The following is an 18,185-nucleotide window of genomic DNA, read 5'->3' on the forward strand; positions in this document are numbered from 1 at the left end:
TCTCCCGCAACTTTTCCACGATCGGTGCAACCCCATAACGATCGCGGATATCCTCATTTCGGATGTGATCTAAACGTGTGACGCCACTTGTCCAACGTAGCATCTCTTGAAAGTGGCCAATGCTAATAGAAACTTCTTGAAGATCATCATTACATGCGACGAGTTTTGGGTTTATGACTACAACGTGCCACCCAAGGTGCAGTCGTCCCAGTGGAAGTCAAAAAATTCACCAAAACCAAAAAATATTCACCAGATTATATCAACCGTTAAAGTGATGCTCACTGTTTTCTTCGATTCGAAGGGTGTCATCTATCATCAATTCCTCCCAAAAAAAGACATTCAATTTCCTTATCGATACCTCCAAACCCTAAGAACTTTATGCTAAAAGATTCGTTGGAAGAGGCCAGAATTGTGGGCATCAGGCGAGTGGTTTTTCCACAACGACAACCCGCCTTGTCACACCGCGCTCCTCATTCGCGAGTTTTTTGCTCGATGATTCGATGGCAGTCCTTTCCCATCCCTCCTATTCTCTTGACCTGCCTCTGTGTGATTTCTGGCTGTTCACAAAACTCAAGTCCCCAATGAAAGGACAGCAGCTTCAGACGATAGAGGAGATCAAACGCTGGAACAGCTGAGCAGCATCCCTGAAACAGAAAGTATTCGTTCCCATACTTTGAAGGGGATAAAGAACAATTGCAAATATTTGTAATAAAGAGTTATTGAGAAAGTCCTGGAACTTTTTGATCAGACCTTGTATGTCTGTCTACACAGCCTATAGATTTGATAATGTTGAGCTGATTTGTCTGAAGTTTTTTGGATTTGGATAGCCACCATTTCTAGGCCCAAGTATGCAAATTACTTCATTCTTCTACCAAGGGGCAAACAGCCCAGAACCAGACATTCTTGAAGAATATGTTGTGAGTTGCCTCTGCCCTGGTACGAAACTGTAGCTGGCCTCATCCCTCTTTCATTTTTTGAACTTTGAGTGTTAAACCCAAAAAGAGGAGTCTGTGGACCATAAAGAGTAGGAGCAAGTTGCTCTCCGTTTGGTCCGGCCCGACATCAAGTGGTTATGGACTTAAGACTTCCCAGTCTTCAAAAAAAAAAATATCTAGCTCCGGCCATTATTTGGTCCGAACTGCGGGAGGATTTACGTTGAATATAAATCGCACCTTTGCCGTGTTTTGGGAATTATAAAAGGGAGCGTATAACATCAGCGAACCGCTTCAGTCACCCTGCTCCCAGGGCTGAGGTGAGGCTGCTTCTGATGAGTTACCTCTGCCCTGGTACGAAACCGTGGCCATCTTCGTCCATCTTTCAAATTTCTTAGAAGTTACGAAGTTGCTCTAAGTGCTCTATACCCTCCTTTAGCATCGCTGGATAGATGCCATTCATGCCAGGTGCTTTGAAGTATTCAAAAGATAGTATAACAGCTCTTACCATTTCATTGGTAACAACCACTCTCGCAGTGTCCCAATTCTTCTTGCAACATCTTTGTGTTGAAAGGCTTTCAAAAAACGCCAATTTTCTCCCTCTCACTTCTGACACCTGTTCTCCGGGGGTGTACTTCCAAAGAGTTTCTAAAGACTCAACTCTGAAGTTCTTGAGAGTTTCTAAGGGAGTCCAACTTGGCTCACTCAGCTTTATTAAGACCTCTACACCGCCTGAAAGTCTTCCTTTCACTATGCCTTAAAGGAGTCTCGTTTCGAATGCTGCATGGATCACGTTGTGAGTTTTAGATGTTTAACCAGTCTTTATTCTTATCGCTTTTGCAAGAACAATTTAGAAGTTGTCTGGTTGATTTTCTGAGTCTTTGCAGTTCTTCGGGAAGTCGGACAAGCATTTTTAAAGTACTCCATAATTGCGTGATTTAGAGTTTCCAATTGATCCTCTATTGAAAAAGGAGTCCTTAGTCGCCTAGGGAGGTTCACATTGTTGCCAAAAAGTTAATTGGGCTTTGTTCAACTCGTTTTCCTACAATTCCGTGTTTGTATTACAGAATGTTTGCCGCAATACTCAGATTAAATTCTAAGTGACGGTGACATGACACGCCACTCTCTAATCAACTCAAACAACTTTGAAGTGCACATTGTTATATGAATTACTTCATTTCTTGTTGCTTCCACAAGCTGAAGTGCTAAAATGAAATAGCGTCTCTGGGATTGTGTTTGCTACTGCCCGAACAAATATGCTGATTTTTCGCATCACAACCTATTAAAAGTCCAAGACCACTTGCTTGCAGCTTGTCCTTACCTTCCGTCGATAGATCGGATTTACTGCGTCCGATTTCTCTCGATATCACCTTCTTTTGCAGTGCCTTCCGTTGTCGTTGGCTGGGCGTCATCCAAGGTCCATGGTACCTGAGCTGCATGGATCTGCTACCACATACCGGTATTAGGCCAGTTGCGTCCACATCACTAGCTTCCCTTTTTTCCGCTTTTCCTGGTAGAGGCGAAGAGAAGGTTCTTACAAGCCTGTAGTTCCGTCTTCTTCTGTTGAATCTTCCCCTTTTTTTCTAGAAGAATTGGACAACAGTGTCACCAACAGGCCAGCCATAGTCAGGTTTCCAGTTCCTTTCATTAAGGGAACTGCTGTACTATCCTTTTTGGCTGACTGCGCCATAGACAGCGGGGGGAATGATGGCCTCCAAAATCCTTGCTTCGGTCATGATTTCTCAAAGTCGCAGAAGGATTCGAAGTCTGTGGCTCCTTTCCACTTGGAGAGTTACAATCCATTGCTTCCATCTTCATGCGTTTTTGGATATCCTTATTGAAGTAGTAAACTACCACAGGCTCCTCCTTCACGACAAGGTGGTCTCCGAGGAGGACTGTCTTCCTTGCATTGGAAATCGCGAGATTCTACTTCAAGATGGAGAGATTTCCCATCAAGAAATGCGCTGGCTGTCCTTCTAGATGAGCAACTTGACGTCAATGTGGAATTTCAGAAACACGTACATTACCGACTTTAAAGGTCGGAAATGGGGTCGGAGAAGGTTTTCGGAGAAGAGCCAGGTATGAATGAGTTCATGCTGCTCAAATAGTTTAATGGAAACTGGCACCCGATTCTCTGCAAAGACTTGGTCGAAGATGAGAAAACGTAGAAATTGATGACTGGGATCGTTAGGTCAGTGGCTTTATTATCTCGTGGATATCGATCAGTCAGAAGATCACAGTCCTGTACTCAACGGACGACAAGTGCATTACCATGTGCTGCGCTTCGAATGAACTATGAAAGTAGAAAATTTGTTCTGGACAACGTTCCATCTCAAGCAACGTTGGCAGGCTTTCTAAAATGAATAGAGAGAGTGTTGTACTGAAAGTGGGAGGAGTCATGATAGATTTAGCGTTTAGATATTGGTAAACCATTAAGGGCGTAGTAATTTGTCCGGACTTCAAAGGCAAATCATTTAGAAGAGGGGCTTAGAATTTAATTTTCTTAAGAGACCCGTGGGGTCAGACTGCTCAAAAATAACGCTGCCAATTGTTATCAACCCCACTGCTCATAACATCAACAATTTGTTAGTTACCATTTGCACTTCTCGAGACGACCTTGACGAAACTTTTCCCCGATAACCTATGAGTAAGGTCAACCACGCAAATTCTGAAAAAGCGTTCGAAATTAAACATGTCGGCAAAGTGTGAAGATAGATCGTTGCCATCTACATCCCATTGCAAAATGGGATGCCATTTGGACAAGGAATCATCAGATGAACCAGACGATTTCAAAATGGACGTTGTAGCAACTGTGTAGGCTATGTTTTCGCCACTTTTAGATAATATTAGTTGCGTCTTTATTTGGGATGAATTCTGAAACTGTTGTGTTTAGTTTCGGAACTCATTCAGAAGTTGTTAGAAAAATTCCATATTAACGCTTCAAACATTTCAAAAATAATTTTTTCTACCCTTTTAAGGATTTTCAAGTTAGTAACGATGACTTTCTCTTCCAGATATCGTCAGACACGAGTTTCATCGCGTCGAATACGCAAGCGTGTTATCTTCAAACAAGGAGATTGTAATGTAGTTCAAGGCAATGTAGCCAAACGTAGAAGACGTTACTTACAGGTAAGTCCTCCCCAAATGCCTCAAGTAACTGCAGACTAACCAATTTTTTTAATTTTCCAGGATATTTTCACAACTTTGGTTGATGCGCAATGGCGTTGGACGCTACTTATATTCGCTCTAAGTTTCCTACTGTCATGGACAGGTTTCGGTATAATTTGGTGGATAATAGCCTATGCCCATGGAGATCTGGAGTATATGCGAATGATTGACCAAGGAACTGCGGATACATTGAATAATACTTTCCGCGTATGTGTAACAGAAATAAAAAGTCTAACAACGGCTTTTCTATTTTCCGTTGAAACACAACACACCATTGGCTACGGCAATCGGTATATAACTGAAGAATGTCCGGAAGCCATTTTTATAATGTGCCTACAAAGTATTATGGGCGTGTTTATCCAAGCATTTATGGTTGGCATCGTATTTGCAAAGTTATCGCGTCCGAAAAAGCGTGCTCAGACGCTTTTATTCTCAAAATATGCTGTGATTTGCCATCGTGATGGAGTGCCGTGTCTAATGTTTCGTGTTGGTGACATGCGAAAAAGTCATATCATAGAGGCCCATGTTAGGGCGCAGATTATAAGAAAAAAGGTTGGTAGTCTCTGGATTATTTTATATGTACATATATTTTTTTTCCTAGTGTAGACTGGTTTGTTGCATACATTCAGGGGCATACCGAAATAAAGATGTAGTTTACACTATGTGTTAATACTGATAGGAAACTTTTCATAAAGTTAGTTTTAAATTTGGCGCCACTTTTAAGCATTTTGATCTAGTCCTGATGATTGATAATTGTCAAATAAGTGTCAAGCGGACCTGTCACTGTTTGTTACTTTCTAATTACATGCTCTTGTTGTAAGTTATGGCTCCGCTCTTGTGGTTGACAAACTGTTTATGTTATCTGTCTTTCTTACAAAAGGAAGATATTTTTTAATGGTGTGAATTAGGAGGTGATTAAGAAATTATCCTTGATCCCAAGATTTTTTAAATTAAATTTTTGTGTGCTTGAGGCTGCCTTTTCCAGTACAGAATATTTAGAAGCCAAAATAGATAAAGATCTAAATTGATACTTTTTTGAGTTTCATTCATAGTTCTAATGTTATTACTTTTTGATCCTTCGATCCATACCTGTGACAAGGATGAATTACTCGTTTTAGATAGCGTGGCCACCAGAATATTACTTTTATTTTGCCGCAATTTATTGCTCCTCTTGACTTTAGATTTAGGTTTCCGTACGAATATCCAAGCTTTTGATCTTATTTACGAGGCAAACGTTGAGCATCTTATTTTCCGTGCCTTGATGGTTGAGCTTTGCGCATGATTTAATTTTTCGCACTATAGTTCTGGACTGAGAGCACAATGGAGTTGGGTAGAGTAAACAATTTTGCATCTTTAGTCTTGAATCATACGGCTCATATCCAGTTGCACTTGAGCTAGGCTGTGCTTCCGTGAAGATGGAGGTTGACTGTGACTTCTTCTGCAACCTCTTGATCCTTTATTTATCGCCAAATTAAGTTGGTTTGTACTCGAAAATAAGATGCAATCTCCACCGCTAGCACGCAACAAGGGGGCTTCTTCTTAGTTGGTGACATATTGTTTGGATTGGGGACTTGGGAGTTATGTGATTTAGAACAATATTATCTGCAAAAATCAGATGGCTATGTTCCGCTCATCAATCCTTTATTTGGTATTCACCCTAGTTGACTGTGCTAAACCAGTTTTCTATATCATTGAAGAGTTTGACTGAAAGATTATTTCCTTTTAGGACTGGAACGGGCGGTAGAAAAGCCAGGCTGAGGTAGAACAACCGTTGTTGCCCTATACTTACTCCTTATAGATGTCTCTTTTAACGAACTTATTGAAAATGGCATTGATCTAATTTTGAAATTCTGTTTTTGGTAAAACTTTTCTCGTTTTTATTATTTAGTAATATCTGGAGCTGGCTTGAAGGACTGATTAAGGGAACTAGTTGTTCCCGAAATATTGGTATATGCGAATAAAATAAAAAGTGAAATAGCAAAAACTGCTTAATTTCAATTAATTGAATTGCTAGAAACATGTTCTCGTTTGGATCAGGCCTCCAAGAGTATGGCAAACAGGGAGCAGAACTTTGGTCAATCATCTTCCAAGGTTATGCTGCTGGTTGATGGTTCTAAGCCGTTCGGTAAGAAGCTATCTAAAAGTAAAGGAAATTATCCTTTGAAGATATCTTTGCCTCAGTCTGAATTTCCAGGAAAATCTCCCCTCTTTCCACGCTTTGGGTGCAGATAGTCAAAGCCACACCCCCATGAAGGTACCCTTGAATTAAATCTAGTGATGCCGGACAGTGACACATTACATTTCCTGTGCTTATCCTCTATGTACTTCTACCTGGCGACGAGTGTCAAAGAGGGAGAGAATTTGGGATTTACTATTTGGCAGGGCCAAAGAAATCTGGCCAATTGGGCTATTTTACTCTGCTGGTATGCACCAGCCCTTAGGATTTGAATGGTTTACCGTTCTTTCGGAAAACCTTTCCATAAGATTAAGAACAAATTCTTTAAGTGGTCTGACATTTGCTCATCGGTATACTTTGGCCTCTTGGCCGCACTTTTTGGTCTTCTAGTAAGACATTCTAGTGCAGTATCTTAACATCCAATGTTTGAAGGCCATATACTTTACCATGGCTTCCGATGAGCATGTGATCTACGTTGGGGCTCCGTCACATATGATTGGTCGTATCAGGGTTTTATATAGAGTCAGTTTGGTAGGTCTCCTTACGAAGAAGAGAGTAAATCATACTTAATGTGCCGCGAGCCTTACTGATATCGAGCTTAAGGTGAGGATTGAATTTTTTAGGAATTCAATTAGTTGGAGTCCTAAATAATTGATCGATTCTGACCTGCTCACTGTGGTATTCGCGACTAGGAGCTTTAAGCGACTTGTATTCTTGGGGACGGGTATAGAACCAGGTTATCTAGATTTTCTTCGAAAGATACTTGCATCTTTGCTTTTTTTTATTTCCAATTTCTGGTAGTATTTGTAAAGAAGTACGAGGTATTTCTCTATCGCTTTCACTGCTGGACGTCTGAAGAATAGACTAATGTATCATCGGCAAATTGAATCAGGTCAGTGCCGATTTCAGAGGATAGAACGTAGGCGGCGAAAATGTTATACAGGGTTGGGCCAGAGGCGGATCCTTGTGGCATTCCAGATGTTACCAGCAAGAGATTGAAAATTTCACTTCCGATGCTGATATAAAAGTGCCTGTCTTTGAAAAAACTGATATCAAGTGTTATAATTGGAATAGGGACCTCTTCTTCTTTTTTCTTTTTCTTCAGCCTTTGTCCCGTTCACAAGCGGGGTCGGCTCGTCGTAATCGGCTTCGCCATTTGGCTCTATCGAATGCCTGATCTGGGTGCAATCTCGAGGCTTTCAAATCCCCATCCAGCGTATCAAGCCACCGTTGCTTAGGTCTGCCTTTTGGTCGTTTACCATCGACTTCGATGTTCAAACCAATCTTGGCAAGTGAATTCTCGTTTGCCCGAATTGCGTGACCATACCATCGAAGACGCCTCTCTCGCAACTTTTCCACGATCGGTGCAACCCCATAACGATCGCGGATATCCTGATTTCGGATGTGATCTAAACGTGTGACGCCACTAGTCCAACGTAGCATCTTCGTCTCCATTACCGCAAGACGCCGTTCATTGTCTTTTATGGTTGGCCAACACTTCGAACCATGGAGAGCTAACTTTCAATTAATTTATAAATAAGCCCATTTACCAATACGGGGTCAAAGGCCTTTTTAACTCGATTGCCCATGCTCTCTCAAATATTTTGCCCAAGTTAGATAGTTAGGAAATGGGTCTATAATTTTGTGGTTCGTTAGAGATACCCTTTTTTCTAATGGTGTTAATTTTGACTATTTGCCGGGTGGATGGGAAATAACCAGTTGTTGTAGATTGAAAGTAAGAACTTGATTGAGATCGCGGGGAGGTCTCTTATGATGAAGCTTGGAATTATGCCAGGCCCTGCTGACTTATTATCGTTTAGATTTTTCACCAGGGAGGTGAGTTGTAGTCAAGGTGAATCTGTGGGTTTGGTTGATGGAGTGGTATACTTGTAGCGATTTCTCGAGATGAATTCTTTGACTGGGTCTCAGAAGATTCCACAAAGATTGTTGGCTTTCCATCATCACTGAAGATAGGTTCTCCGCTTTTAGTCAGAACGAAGTTGCGGAATACGTGCTTCCCAGTTAGCGTATTTATGTTTTGGACAATATTTGGCCCGGGCTTGATATCTGCTAATTTGTGGGTCAGCTCTTTGTTATGGAAATTTGCCACCATTCCCAAGAGGCAGTTGATCCGAGAGAGCAATGCTTTATATTCATCACTGACTCTATTTCCGTGCTTATGGGACATTCGCTTGAAATTTCTCCACCAAATCTCTCTCACCTTCAGTGTAGCATTATATGGTGCAGAACGGAGCTGTATTGGAACCGCGTTTTGCCGTATTATACTCGTGTTGTCGTATTATGATCGGAAATGCTTCGTGGATTTCTTCATCCAACGAATTGCGGGTGTTTTCCTGTTTCATCAAGTTCAGCCTTGGTCCTAAATATGACTCGAATTTATTCGCTTTTGCAGTGAAAATGTCGAGGATAGTTTGAGTTCCACTACATAGTGGTCGGACATTGCTGGCAGGAGATCATCTGAACGCTTTGCCATATATAGACAGCAGAAAGTAGTTAAGGAAGGATTCATTAAAGGTCTTGTTGGAGAATTTGGTAAGGCGTCTTAAGGGTTAAGCATGGTGTGAATGGATCGTGGATCCATTTGAGAAGGGTTTTGCGATTTGTGTTGATTGCCATATGCCTCATAGGGTGTCCTTCGAGTTGAAGTCGTCACTGAAAATAAGGTATTTTGATTTTCACTTGAGATTGCCCAAGACTTTCAGATCCTGGCCCAGCTGCTTAATGTGGGAGTTGCATCTAATATAGACGAAGATGACCAGAATCTGCCTATTATCGGTCGTTTTCATTATTGCCGCCGCAGTGGAAAAGGCGAACGGGTTTTCGATGTGGACTTCGTCTAGGCGGTCTGGGGGTTGAAGCAAACACTTCAACCACTTCACGGAAAGCGTTGGTGGGTGGACTGGGAACTAGTTGAATAACCGCTTTTGGGAAAGTTTTACGGGCGGTTTGAGCGTTCAAGCTTTGTGAGAGTTTGGGGGATCCGATTGTTTTCCGATTTTTGACTACCATCTCTTTGTAGGTTGGGCACCTGCGATAACTCGTAGGGTGGCCAGCTTGGCCGCAGTTGCAACAGTGCTGCACTTCGCTTGCAGTTCTCATGCATTCGGGAGCGTAAGGTTATCCAAGTGAAGAGCTTTTGTCCGTTTTGGTCACAAAGTTTGCGAGCAAACTTTTTTTAAGCTGAGCGTATACAGCTTTGATATCTTACAGAATATTGCCCGGATCTGTTTCCCATTGGAAGACTCGAACAATTGAGAACTCGAATAATTAAGGACTGTATTCGTAATGAAGAAAGGGTACTTGTTGTAGCGTTCAGCCGTAGCTCTTGGAAAGTTAACATGTTTTGAAGGTCCTCGATGGACTCCGCAGTTCCTATCTGCTCTCGTATATTTAAGGGTTGCTTTCAATTCTTTTTCCTTCAAAACTCGTGGAAGTTGCGTTGTTTTATATTTGAATTATACCCAGGGATCTTTTTGCTTTTCGGAACAGCTCTGTGTAGCTCACATGCTTAGCACAAATCTGCTTCTCCTTTTGCTAGCTGATACAAAATTGGCAGGCTCCTCATTCGCAATTCCGTCCTCGCCTAGAACTACTACCACGAACATGTCTGCCATTGCTGCTTTTTCTTTATTAATTTTGGATAATGCTGCTTGTTGCTGATACTGCTGTTGTCCTGGTCCCACTCTCTATGTTGGTGACACTACTGTTTCGATTTAACTCTCTCTTCTTTCAGGACTCGTAACTCCTCTTGAAGTTGAAGGATGAGTGCCTGTTGGTACTTAAGCTGGTGAGCCAGCTCTTGAATAAGTTGAAGGATGAGTGCCTGTTGGTACTTAAGCCTGGTGAGCCAGCTCTTGAATTTGGCTTAAGAGGCCCAACCTTCAGAAGTAGGACTAACGAATGGGAATCGTTTTTGATTGAGGAATTTCACTCAAGGGTGTTGTTTGAAGGCTGTTGTCAGAGTTGTTATAATCCTTATTGTTCAGTTGCAAGAAAATTGAAGACCCTTATTAATGGGTTAAGGGTCGAAATCTGCGGTGTCTAATGGTGTGTTTCCGCTCCTTTATCGGGTGGCTACTTTCAGCAGTTTTTATAATACTGAGATGTCTAGCACTTCTCCCTCTGAAACCTCTCAGTTGTGACTTCTTGCATCTAGAGATCTCTCTTTCAGCTTTGATATGTGGGATTAGGTATTAGACTATCATTCTGGCATCCCCCTCAGGGATCGTCAACGATCCTTCATGGGTCGTTTACGATACGGGGAGTGGCGTCCTCGAGGTGCCCGAGCAAGTAGTTCTGACCCCCTAGCTGGCATAATACTTGCGTCCTAGGTAGTAGCCTCGAGAAAGTTTCTCGGTGAAGAGCGAACTGCTAATGACCGATACACGCCGGGACACACTGGGAGTCCCCGGAGCCGTCGACAACTCCCTGTCGACGTCGATGGGGTGATGTGAGCCTAGCTCTGCCAAGGTGGTAGTTGTGGCGTGTATCAGGAGCCAGCCCCTTCGGGACCCTGGTCGGGTAGTGTGCATTGAACCGGTGTTAGTAGACCGCGTTGCCCCGAGTGAGCGCTGATCCGTCCGTGAATTCCGGGATCAGCTAAGCGTAGGTCAGGCCTCAGGGAACTGGGGTAGGGGCTGCGTCCCCGAGGGTATACTCGTTCCTGACTATTGTGGCCCGCTCCCTTGCACACGATGCGCTGGTAAACAACTCAAATGGAGAAAAAAACGAACGAAACGAGGAGATAGTGGAAATGGAGAGTGAGCTGGCTGCGTTTATTCGCAGCACGAAAATGCGCCGTTCGCCCCAGCGCTCAGCGAAGGACGCAACAAGGGCTGAAATACCCGACGAGACTTTGGGACGCGCAGACGGAGAGAAAGACTCGGAAAGTGATGCGGCACCTGCAACACAGATAGGAACCCAGACCATACAGCACAGTGCTGTAATTGGGGAAAGAGGCACAGTGGAAACTGCCGAAACTTATAAAATGGTTTCGAATATAACCGAGTGGGAGGACTGTCGATTACTCTGGCGCAAGCGGAAGAGGAAAGACTTATTAAAAAATGCACGGCAGTTGTGAAGCACATGCGATCTTCGACGTTCCTTCAGAAAAACGTCGGTAAGGGGGTGAAAAACGGGCTAATGGAACTGGAAGAGCTCCTGGACAGGATTTCATACTATAGGCGAACATGGAAAGTAAGACAAAATCCGCAGGAAGCAGAAATAACCGCGCTTCCCGAGGAGAACACCACGAGAACCAAACGGATCGCTGACAGCCCATTGCAGAGCGAACTTGGTAAAAGCGAAAGGAGGAAGGGACATCTGAAGGAGACTTCACTCAGGTACTCTCCAGGGCTGAAAAGAATAAGGCGGAGAGGATCAAAAGACAACAACACGTCGCGCCATCAGAAAAACCTCTGCCAAAAACTAAGGCGGACACGAAGGACGGAGTGCCAAAAGAAAAGGTGGGGAGACGAAGGAGGACTAAACCGCCAGCTTTGCTTATTAAGCCGACGGAAGGCAAGACTTTTGCGGAAGTCCTCAGCGAAATCCGTTACAAAATCAAACCCGAAGACAACGGAGCGGAGGTTTCTTCCATACGTAAAACGAAGGGTGGTGGAGTCTTAGTCGAACTAGGCCCGAAGACTATAAATAAAGTCACGTTCTGTGAAGCAGTCAAGGGGCTTCTGGGAGAAAAAGCTTTGCTTTCTAGCCTGGAACCCATGTGTGCTTTAGAAATCCGAGACCTTGACTGTCTCACGGAAAAGAACGAGGTAGAAGAGACCATCAAACGCGAATGCCCGGAGGTAACCAATGTCCGGATTGGTATCACCTCCGCAAACTCCCGAGGCCAAAAACTCGCTGTGGTGGAAGTCGCCGAGCAATACGCGAGGAAGCTTCTAAACAGCGGGAAAATAAGAATTGGTTGGGTAGTGTGTAGAATACGAATTCGGGCCGCCCCAACCAAATGTTACAGATGTTTCGACTATGGGCACACATCTGCAAACTGTCGGGGACCTGACAGAAGGGCAACATGCCGTAAATGCGGTCAGGCTGGCTATAAAGCGAACAGCTGCAATGAAAAGGAAAGCTGCGTCCTATGCAGGGACCGTGGCGCGACTGATGAGAGCATTGCGCACACTGCGGGATCGGGGCGGTGTCCAGTTTTCAGAGCAGAACTGGAAAGAGTTAGGATACGGTCAACATGATTCGCATCCTACAAATCAATCAACGGCTCACGAGTTGCTAGCGCAGTCCGCTGCGTAGATCAAAGCTGATTTAGTACTCATCAGTGAGCAGTGCCGAAACAAGGGCCCAGTTTCATGGCACCCAGATATATCAGGTACCGCTGCCATCTGGGTTCGGGACGGCACCCTCCTGGGGGTTCTTGCCCAAGGCCGAGGGGCGGCTTTGTCTGGATTCGATATTCAAGGATAACGTTTTTTAGTGTCTATGTTACGTCGAATGAGACGATGCCGGACTTTCGTCGGAGGCTTGATGCTGTGGAGGACGCTATCTTAAGCACGGATGGGCGGATCCTGATCGGAGGTGACTTCAATGCTAGGGCACTTGAATGGGGCATGCCTCGCACAGATTCCAGAGGGAAACGAATTCTGGAAATGGCGGCGAGAACAGGACTGGTAGTTCTAAACACCGGATCCACCCCAACGTTCCGGCGCCCGGGCTGCGAAGGAAGCATTCCAGACGTAACCTTCGCATCGGAATCACTGCTGTCGCTGGTGGATGGGTGGCGAGTTCTGGAAGACTTTTAGGCAAGTGACCACCAATACATGGCTTTCGAAGTAGTGGACACAAACTCTCGGTGTGCGCCACCCCAGCGATCTTTCTGTGTATGGAACGTCGCGAAAGTGAACACCGGGAAGTTTGTCGAAACTCTGGGAACAGGTGGGGCCACGCTGAAGGGTACTCCTGGGGGCGGTGGCGCCGCTGCTGACACTGTCGTAAATTCAGTTATGAATCTGATAACGACGGTCTGCGGAGCCTCCATGCCCAGGAAGACATCGAGGCGCGGCAAATCTTCCATGAATTGGCGGACAGTGGAAATCGCAGAGCTCCGGAAGGAATGTCACAGGCTCCGCCGCTTAACACAACGTCTAGGCGGCCGGGAGGAGGCATGTACCATAATGATGGAGTACAAATCAGCCAAAAGGAGACTCCGCAGCGCAATAAACAAGAACAAAGCTCGCTGCTGGCAAGATCTGATCGACGAAGTGAATGGGGATCCGTGGGGACTCGGTTACAAACTTGTAACCCGAAAAATCAGGGCTCTGCGGAAACCCTGTTCACTTAAGGCCGAACAGATGGACCGCATTGTGAGGGCACTCTTCCCTGCACATCCCGTATGGGATGGTGACGTCGGCGCGGAGAGCGCAGAGGACTGTCCACTTTTCTCTGTAAAAGAGTTGGAACAGGCAGTCCTCTCTGTGAAAAACAAAAAGGCGCCAGGACCCGATGATATTCCAGCAGAGGTGTACAAACTGGTATTCCAACACCGGTCAGACCTACTGCTCGGCGCATTCAACGCTTGCCTGAAAGAGGGCATCTTCCCTGCTCGTTGGAAAGTTGCGAGGCTTGCGCTGATCCCTAAAGGGAAAGGCGATCCCGAACTGCCGTCTTCATACCGCCCACTACGTATGCTTGATACTGCTGGGAAAGTGCTCGGAAAGATCATCAGAAGTAGACTCGCTGAAGCGGTACGCGCTGCCGGAGATTTATCTACCCGGCAGTTTGGTTTTAGGGCAGGGAGATCGACAATTGATGCTGTCATGCAGGTCGTGGACGCCGTTCGACGAGCAGAGGCACATAGCCGCCGAACTCGACGGGTGGTGCTCCTCGTAACGCTTGACGTCAGAAACGCCTTAATTCCGTAAGATGGAAAGACATTCTAGGCACACTAGACAATACCTTCAACGTGCCGAACTATCTCTTACGGATTTTGAGGGACTATCTGAGGAACCGCTCCCTGCTCTATGAAACACTAGAGGGTCAAACGTGGATGGAGGTCACATCGGGGGTAGCACAGGGATCCATCCTAGGGCCGGACCTCTGGAACGCTATCTATGACAGTCTGCTAAAACTCGACATGCCAGAAGAGTCGTGCCTGGTCGGCTACGCAGATGATGTCGCAGCGCTTGTTGCTGGACGCACTGTCGAACAGGCGCAAAGCAGACTCAGCATATTGATCCGACGGGTAAGCGGATGGATGACTACTCATGGTTTCAACCTTGCACTGGAAAAAACCGAAGTAGTCATCCTGACTAAGAAGAGAATTCCGACCCTGCGTCCCATATCGTTCGGCGAGTCGATAATCGAGTTAAAATCGGCGGTAAGGTACCTCGGGTTGACTCTTGACTCAAAGATGAGCTTTTCTGAGCAAATCCAAGCAGCAGCGAACTAGGCTGCTGCTGGAGTTTCGTGACAAACGGTTCCAGGTTAGCCTCTCTGACGATGGGGAGGTGTTTAGTTGGTAGTCCGACGACGTACCGAATCGGGAGTCCAACACTGTGTGCGTAAATGCATTCACCTACCCTACCCCAAAAAAAAAAAAAATAATAATTCTGGCATTAGGTTGGTATAGATGCAATGATTGATTCACTGATGGACTAGTCTGGCGAAAGTGCACATTTTCAAATATTCTGTCAGTCTGGGGTGGTAGCATTGATTAGTGGTGGATTGAGGCTGATAGGAAATTGGTCGCCCTACAGTTGGTTTCGTATCAAAGAAGCACTTCGAATTTGTTGATATACTGGACGAAACTAGGTTTAACTTTCCGGTGACGATATGTCGAAAAACAGCACGTGAAATAGGCCTTAGGATATACATACATAGACATAAGATTGCAAAAATGCTGGATATAAAAACAGTGATTTGTGGGCATGAATATTGGGAAAAGAGAAGACAGATCAAAATCAAAAGACGGATGGAAAAGTCAATTAATCGATATAAGATGAATGTGCTATGACTAATATGGTTTGAGATGATCAGACAACTATCATGAGTGGCCGAAGATGACTTAGAGGGATGAGGTATCCTAAAACCTAAAGCAAATTGACTAAGTTGATTGTGAAGGACTGTCCGCTCCATCAAAGCGCTCTATTGACACGTGCGTGCTAGCCAATCTCGGGAATGTCGGGGGGGAGGGGGGGGGGGGGGGTTCTCTGAGCACTTCATCCCTCATTCTCATTCTCTTAGACTTACGCGAATTCGTATGCCTTTGCAATTATTTTCAAGATCCGGTGTGGATCTATGCAGTGGTATAGACCCGTGAATTTTGAGGAAGACTCGTGAGAGATCGAAGCGCTTAAAGGACCGCCCCCTCCACATTTCCGAACCTGGCTGGCACAGAGGTGTGCAACTACGTGTCGATAGTGCGCTTTGATAGAGCTTCAATATTTGCGGGCAGACCTTTACGTTCAACTTAGCCAATGCAAAATGTTAAATGGGAGTCATATTTGACCCTGAGGGTACCTCTCTTTAGCGCATAAAATTTTTTTATTTTTTTATTTTCAACTAAAAACAACTGAACAATTAATATTCTTTTATTTAATTGTAGGTTACCAAAGAAGGTGAAATTCTCCCATTTTATCAGCAAGAGCTGCGCGTTGGTGCTGATGGTTATGAGGATCGTTTGATGTTTATTTGGCCCACCACAATAGTTCATAAGATAGATCGCCAGAGTCCATTGTATGCTTTGAGTGCGAAAGACATGCTGCAAGAGCGCTTTGAATTGGTTGTTATGTTAGGTAAGTGCCTGTTAGGTTCCATTCCAGCTACCATTATCTAATCAACTATTCCTTCCGTCTCCTTTCAGAGGGTGTTGTAGAGTCAACTGGTATGACAACACAAGCCCGTAGTAGTTATCTTCCCACCGAAATCCTTTGGGGCCATCGTTTCGAACACGTGGTTTCCTTCCGCAAAGAGACGGGCGAGTATGAAGTGGATTACACACGCTTCAATAACACATATGAAGTAGATACACCACTCTGTAGTTCCCGTCAACTAGATGAACTTCGAGCCGAGCTGCATGCAGCTCCACATGGCATGGGTAATTAACTGAATCTTTAGCCCTAAAGGAACTCCAATTGATTTGCTTCCATTTTCAGAACGTCTGTGTTCCTCCGTCATACTTCCACATGTCGCCTCGGCTGCATCCATCGATCCACCCAGTGACGAGTCAAATGAATCCTCCGATCATTTACAAATGCGGTCATTTTCAAATCTATCTGTGCCGTCTAGTAACATCCATTGCAGCCCAACAGTCACAAATTTACTGACGGTGCAACAACACAACAGTATTAATAATGAAAAAATGAAAAAAGCCGGGAGTCCTAGACGACTCTCCATTAAAAACGAGCAGATACCTATAGATTCGATGTGCTGATATTTAAGAACGGATTGTTTTATTTATGAATCTTGTTGTAGATAAAATTAAATAAAAAACACTAAGTAAGAAACATAGAAGACATCTTGGGCGCAAGTAGATAAGTCAATCTGCTTAGATCCCATACAACAAGTCAAATTCAGTTGACCAAGAAATAATAATGCCTGAATCTAAAGATAACAGTTGGAAAACTATCAAACCCGTAAATTATGAAAGACTACGCTCAAGTTTATTCTGAGCGTCCAATAAATTTATTAGAATATAATTTTTACTTTTAGAGTCATCAAATTGGTGTTTAGTTTGGTTTGTTCTTATTCTCTGCTTTACTCGTTTTGTATTCCAAAATAGAGAGATGAACAGACAACCAGAGAATCTTCAGATAATTCGCTTAATACAGAAGAAAAAAATTATTTATTGCGTAGGATCATAAAAATTGAAAAATGATTTTAGCAATTTTGCTTTTTTTTTGTTTTTTATTTGGAAATTATTTATTCCCACCTAAAAGGCCATATATTGTCCTTAAATTTTGCCTCTCAAATTCCGACCCGATTGCAACTTGACGATAACATTTTGAATTCAGTTTGTAGAGTCTATTCTGTCGTTGTATATCGAATATGTTATTGGTGTATGCGCAATTGTTAAAATAGAGATCTGTCAACAACAAATATCAGTAGTGAAACACTGCTTCAAAGTATGAATAATGTCAGCTTTATTCCTCCATTATTATAATTCATTATAATGATAATAAAAAACAAACCAACATTTTCTTTGTTATACTGTTTAACTGTTGATGTTTTATTTAAGTTTTATTGGAAACACAGATGTCATCACCATCAACGGCGCAACAACCGGTATCCAGTCTAGGCCTGCCTTAATAAGAAACTCCAGACATCCGGGTTTTGCGCCAAGGTCCACCAATTCGATATCCCTAAAACCTGTCTGACGTCCTGGCCTACGCCATCACAGTTTCTGTAGGCTGAAATATGCTCTGTTGGCTGACAACAACCGTGCGCGGATTTCATCATCGTAGCTGTTATCGGTTGTGATTTTCGACCCTAGATAGGAGAAATTGTCAACGGTCTCAAAGTTGTATTCTCCTATCCTTATTCTTCTTCGTGTTTGTGTTTGACCAGTGCGGTTTGATGTTGTTGGTTGATTCGTCTTCGGTGCTGACGTTGCCACCATATATTTTGTCTTGCCTTCATTGATGTGCAGCCCAAGATCTCGCGCCATCCACCGCCTGCTTGATCTGGATGAAGGCAGTTTATACGTCTCGGGTCGTTCTTCCCATGATGTCGATATCGTCAGCATAGGCCAGTAGTTGGGTGGACTTAAAGAGGATCGCACCTCTTGCATTTACCTCAACATCAGGGATCACTTTCTCGAGGGCCAGGTAAAGAGGACGCATGATAGGGCATCCCCTTGTCGTAGACCGTTGTTGATGTCGAATGGTCTTGAGAGTGATCCTGCTGCTTTTATCTGACCT

The 18,185-nt window shown here is 44.1% G+C and overlaps 1 protein-coding gene across 12 annotated transcripts in view; it reads left to right on the top strand.

Annotated features, from left to right (window-relative positions):
- The window catches only part of LOC119658632 (G protein-activated inward rectifier potassium channel 3), a 263,585-nt gene extending 246,102 nt beyond the window's left edge, over positions 1–17,483 (top strand). For 3 of the 12 annotated variants that reach the window (XM_038066148.1, XM_038066149.1, XM_038066152.1), the window contains exons 2-7: positions 3,523–3,746; positions 3,947–4,061; positions 4,122–4,652; positions 15,872–16,061; positions 16,130–16,363; positions 16,422–17,483. In XM_038066148.1, the coding sequence (XP_037922076.1) occupies positions 3,625–3,746; positions 3,947–4,061; positions 4,122–4,652; positions 15,872–16,061; positions 16,130–16,363; positions 16,422–16,699 (1,470 nt within the window). In that variant the 5' untranslated portion in view covers positions 3,523–3,624 and the 3' untranslated portion in view covers positions 16,700–17,483. Of the gene's footprint in view, positions 1–3,261; positions 3,747–3,946; positions 4,062–4,121; positions 4,653–15,871; positions 16,062–16,129; positions 16,364–16,421 lie in introns of those variants that run through there. The other 9 variants (XM_038066150.1, XM_038066151.1, XM_038066153.1 and 6 more) reach the window with 4 other exon arrangements.
- Positions 17,484–18,185: the final 702 nt, after the last annotated feature.

This window comes from Hermetia illucens, chromosome 6 (genome assembly GCF_905115235.1).
Source record: "Hermetia illucens chromosome 6, iHerIll2.2.curated.20191125, whole genome shotgun sequence".
Taxonomy (NCBI): domain Eukaryota; kingdom Metazoa; phylum Arthropoda; class Insecta; order Diptera; family Stratiomyidae; genus Hermetia; species Hermetia illucens.